This window comes from Urocitellus parryii, chromosome 3 (assembly GCF_045843805.1).
Source record: "Urocitellus parryii isolate mUroPar1 chromosome 3, mUroPar1.hap1, whole genome shotgun sequence".
In the NCBI taxonomy this organism is placed as follows: Eukaryota; Metazoa; Chordata; class Mammalia; order Rodentia; family Sciuridae; genus Urocitellus; species Urocitellus parryii.
Window position 1 is genome coordinate 84,938,739 of NC_135533.1, and position 4,893 is coordinate 84,943,631.

At 58.9% G+C, this 4,893-nt stretch overlaps 1 protein-coding gene across 1 annotated transcript; it reads left to right on the top strand.

The window, feature by feature from the left end:
- Positions 1-395: 395 nt before the first annotated feature.
- Evx1 (even-skipped homeobox 1) lies at positions 396-3,712 on the top strand. Its single transcript, XM_026400255.2, has 3 exons — positions 396-822; positions 2,344-2,612; positions 3,173-3,712. Exons 1-3 carry the CDS (start codon positions 396-398, stop codon positions 3,710-3,712), a joined length of 1,236 nt encoding a protein of 411 aa, XP_026256040.1.
- The last annotated feature ends 1,181 nt before the right edge of the window (positions 3,713-4,893 follow it).

A 4,893-nucleotide genomic window follows, 5' to 3' on the forward strand; every position in this document is an offset into this window, starting at 1 on the left:
TCACTGCTGAGCCATTAGCTGCGGGTCTCCTTTCATCTTCCCTGTGGCAGACGTTTCTATTTATCCACTTGCGCTCGCAGAGTGGCGTCACCAGCGGTACTGTAATGACGATTGCAGCAGGAGGATGACAGCTTAGAAAGAAGAGGGCAATGGGGCTTCCTCCCAGAGGCTGTGCGGCACAGAGGAGCGCTCGCATCACAAGGTGACCCTAGCTCCCCACCGCCACCTCCGCGGTCGCCGTCGACATCACTCTCCGACCACTCTGCGCTCGTCCATTCGCCCGGCTTCTCGCTCCCTTTCGCAGTCAAGATCTATCCGGCTGCTGGGGTCCCTGGGAGCCGGGGGTTAGGAGCTCACTTGGGGCTTCCCCCTCCCCCCCTCCGGAGAGCCCCAGGATGGAGAACCGAAAGGACATGGTTATGTTTCTGGATGGGGGTCAGCTTGGCACTCTGGTTGGCAAGAGGGTCTCCAATTTGTCGGAGGCCGTGGGCAGCCCGCTACCCGATCCATCGGAGAAGATGGTACCCCATGGTTGCCTCAGCCCGCGAGCCGGCCCTCCGGTGGTCCGGGAGCGCGGCGGGGCAGGTCCTGAGGAGGAGCCGGTCGATGGACTAGCAGGCAGCGCGGCGGGGCTGGGCGCCGAGCCACGGGCAGCTGGGGCGGCCATGCTTGGTCCGGGACCCCCGGCCCCCTCCGCCGACAGCCTTTCTGGGCAGGGGCAACCAAGTAGCTCAGACACCGAGTCGGATTTCTATGAAGAAATCGAGGTGAGCTGCACCCCGGACTGCGCCACCGGGAACGCCGAGTACCAGCACAGCAAAGGTAGCCACCGCGCCCCTCCGCTCCCCGGGCCTCCCACTGTGCCCACCCTTCACTACGGCTCAGATCAGAAGGAAGACACTCCTTTCCCCCAGGGCAGGATGGCTGGGGGGGACCCACCTGAGTAACTCTTCCTTGCTATCTGCGCCCTGGAGGGGGTCTCCTACTATGTTCTGGCATTGGTGGGACTGAGGGTGAAAGCTGTGCCTTGGAAGGGGGAGGCGCAAGTCCTGGGCTTGGGGGAATTCAAAGAGCACCCCAACCCCCAGTATTTTGTGGGAATGCTTCAACTGACTGGGGAAGACACCTTCTCCCCGGGTAGAGCAAGATCAAACGCGAGTTTGTGGCTGGCGGGGTGTAAGACGCATCGAGGCGCGGAAGCCAGGAGTCCATAAAGGACCGTAAAATAGCGTCGGACTCTGGCGGCCCGGGTGCTGCAGCCCTCCGACCAGTTTGCACTTCGGTCAGAGGTCCAAATTACCTTGTCACTTCCCGGGCTTGGCGGCGCCAGGTCGGAAATGGTCCCAATGGTCTAATTGCCTTTGGTCTCCGGTTGCATTTGAAAAGGCAGGGATAGGGCCCTCCCCCCTTCGCCTTCCCTTCCTACTCCCACTTCTCCACCTAAAGGAAAAGAAGCTGCAGGGGGCTGCAGCCCCACCCTTCTCAGGGGTAGGCCCAAAGAGGGGGATGCTTTAACTGGAGAACCCCTCCCCACTAAAGGCTAATGGGTGTGGGGCAGATGACCCTGAAGGGAATCTCCCTCTGTGCTAACAATTCCTGGGCCTGAGATGGGTAGAAAACTGAGAGGGAGAGCCCATCAGCAGACACTTCTCCACAAAGCTGTGGGAATAGTAGGAAGAGCCTGGGAGGATAGATACTACTTCTTAGCCCCCGGCAGACAACTGTCTTGAGTAACTACCCCCACCTCATCCCCTCTTATCATTTAATCAACCCAGACTCCATACTATAATATACCCTCAAAACAACCTGTGTTCCAGTCAAACATAGCACATCTGTAATATGTGCAGCCTGGTACACATTTCCACACCTATTCTGGCATCCTGGCACACAAGAGCAAGGAAACTGCATGCCCAGCATCCTACAATGCACCAAGTCCCAGAGTTCACAACATTCCAGCACAGAGGTGCATCTCAACTCATTTGCCTGCCAGATGTGCACACCTTTGCCCACTCCTGCCAATGGGAATGTACCTTGCCTGTGCCCAGGGGGCAGATGGTGAGGGTGGCTGGGAGCCTCTGTACCTAGCATGCCTCAGACCCAGGCTTTCCAAACAGTAGCCAGACCAGGCCTTCCCAAAGCTCTCTATGTTCTCTATCCCAATGGCAAGCCCCTGTCCTCCCTCCTGGAGTGTCCCCACCCCATCCCACTGGGGGCAGTGACTGAGGTGGCCTGGGGTGGGGGTGTCCGTTTTCAACTTGCCTCTTTACATTCCCACGTCAGCAGCGTTTGTGTGTCTGTTGTGTCTCTGTGCATACACGTGTGTACTCTGGGATCCCTGCGCAGGGCCCAGCTCCGAGGCACTGGCCGGCAGTCCGAACAGCGGCAGCGAGGCCCCCAAGAGCAACGGTCCCGGCGGCGGCGGCGGGGGTGGGGGCGGCTCGCCAGGCACCCTGGCCTGCAGCGCCAGTGACCAGATGCGCCGTTACCGCACCGCCTTCACCCGAGAGCAGATTGCGCGGCTGGAGAAAGAATTCTACCGGGAGAACTACGTATCGAGGCCGAGGAGATGCGAGCTGGCAGCCGCCTTAAACCTGCCAGAAACCACTATCAAGGTATGCGCGGTCAGGACGCGCGAGGCGGGTGTGCACCCATTTAGCGGGAAGGAAATACCCATTGCCCACTCCCTAAGTCGCATGCCTGAAATCTGGACCTAGGATCTCCCAGGCTAGTGAGCGCAGATTTATCCTGACAGTCCCTTTGTAGACACCGCTGCCACGAGGTTGATTCGGTGCTTTTCCTAGCCAAATAGATCACAGAGATGGGATACCTGTGCGAGGGGCAAGAAAGTGCCCCAAACGAAAGGGATAAAAATGGATGTGTTTCTGTCGCCTTAGGGGGATGGAGTTCTTGCATACCCACGCCAATTCTGACACTTTGGGGGTCCTGACCACGTGGACAGAGGGAAGGAGGGACAGGGACTGGAGTCACTCCCTGACCTTACTAAGAAAGGACTCTAACTTCAGGTGGTGGTGATGGGCCCGGCCTGGCCCAGCTGGTTTGTTTTCTCTCTTCTTTGAGCTGTGGACTTAGTCCCCCAGAGTGGGACAGGATTTCTGGGCTGATGGCCCTGGGCCTAGTCCAGCCGCCGAACCTGCTCCGTTCCTCTCCGCAGGTGTGGTTCCAGAATCGGCGCATGAAGGACAAGCGGCAGCGGCTGGCCATGACGTGGCCTCACCCAGCTGACCCCGCCTTCTATACGTACATGATGAGCCACGCTGCGGCCGCGGGCGGTCTGCCCTACCCCTTCCCATCGCACCTGCCCCTGCCGTACTACTCGCCCGTGGGTCTAGGCGCCGCATCCGCTGCCTCCGCCGCCGCCTCTCCCTTCAGCGGCCCCCTGCGCCCGCTTGACACGTTCCGCGTGCTCTCGCAGCCCTACCCGCGGCCCGAACTGCTGTGCGCCTTCCGCCATCCGCCTCTGTACCCGGGGCCAGCGCACGGACTGGGCGCCACGGCCGGCGGCCCCTGCTCCTGCCTTGCCTGCCACAGCGGCCCGGCCAACGGGCTCGCTCCCAGGGCTGCCGCCGCTTCGGACTTCACTTGTGCCTCCACCTCCCGCTCGGACTCCTTCCTCACCTTCGCTCCCTCGGTGCTGAGCAAGGCTTCCTCTGTCGCTTTGGACCAGAGGGAGGAGGTGCCCCTCACCAGATAAGGGGTCGCCCGCGGGCTGCCAGCTCCAGGATGCCCGTGGGGGCCCCCTCCCGGGGACTCAGCCAGTGCCTCTCCTGTCCCCAAGAAACTGAGGGGAAAGGAGAGGGCCGCGAACCACAAGCGGGACTCGGCCTCTAGGATGGGGACGCCCAGGAAGCGGCAGTGGCTGGCGTGTTTGAGGAGCAGAGGGGGGACGGGAAAGGAGAGATTAGGAGAGCTTCCTTTAGGGTGGCCTCTCTTTGCTGTTTTTCACCGCTGCCACCACCTTTGACCGAGGTTGAGGCCATGGCTCAACAGCTAAACAAAACTTAGCAGCAACAGCGTATCCGGACCCTTTGCATCGCCCCCATATCGCACGCACTCCTTCCTCACCTGGGCCCTCTCTCTTCTGCCAAGGCTAAGCACTGGAAGGGGAAATTGCTGTCTCTTTGAACAAAATGCTGTGTATGCAGAGCAGGTAGAGATTAATCTTCACCAACTTTTCCAAGGCATAGCAAGGGGTTTGAGGATGGCAACACACCAGTCTTTTAGGGGAGAGAGAGTGAGAGATGATTTACTGCCAGGGAGAACCATGCCCTTGGCACGGAATCTGGAGGTTTCACACCCTCCTGGAGCCTCAGTTACGCAGCATTTTCTGTTTCCTACCAGCACCTGATCTCTCCTCATTCCCCTGCTTTCTGACACATCTCAACTTGAAACTCTAGCCCAGTGCCGCCCCCCCCCCCGTTTTTGTTTGACGTTGGCAGGGAAGCTGCAGATGCCCCAGGGCCCCTGGGCAGCTTCTATGAGGCCAAGCCTCTTTTCCCAGAACCCCCACACACTGATTAGCAAGTGATGTGTGCAAGGAGGGTTTTTGAATGTTGAATGTATGTATAATAATGATCACCATGGGCTGGCGACCAAGCCCAGAGCTGAGCTGTTAACAAGGCACCCAGGGAAGAGCTTAGGGAGTGGGGACTTCACCTTCCTCGGTTTCTGATGGCAAACTAGAAGTAATTTTCATCCATTACCTGTTCACCTTCATGTAACCAGGAGCTTTCTGGCCAATCCCTTTGCATTTGGCATTTTACATCCTCTCATTTTCTCCAAAGTTGCCATAGGGGCTTGACTTTCAGATAACAACTGAGAGCCTTCTGCCCCTAAAAGGTGTTCCTGTCTCTACCCTTCACCAGGGTTTATTTG

Excerpts from the sequence above, each read along its gene's own strand:
- Evx1 (XM_026400255.2), top strand. The coding sequence starts at position 396 with ATGGAGAACCGAAAGGACATGGTTATGTTTCTGGATGGGGGTCAGCTT. Across the intron at positions 823-2,343 it reads CGAGTACCAGCACAGCAAAG|GGCCCAGCTCCGAGGCACTG; the intron begins GTAGCCACCGCG and ends ATCCCTGCGCAG. Across the intron at positions 2,613-3,172 it reads TGCCAGAAACCACTATCAAG|GTGTGGTTCCAGAATCGGCG; the intron begins GTATGCGCGGTC and ends TCCTCTCCGCAG.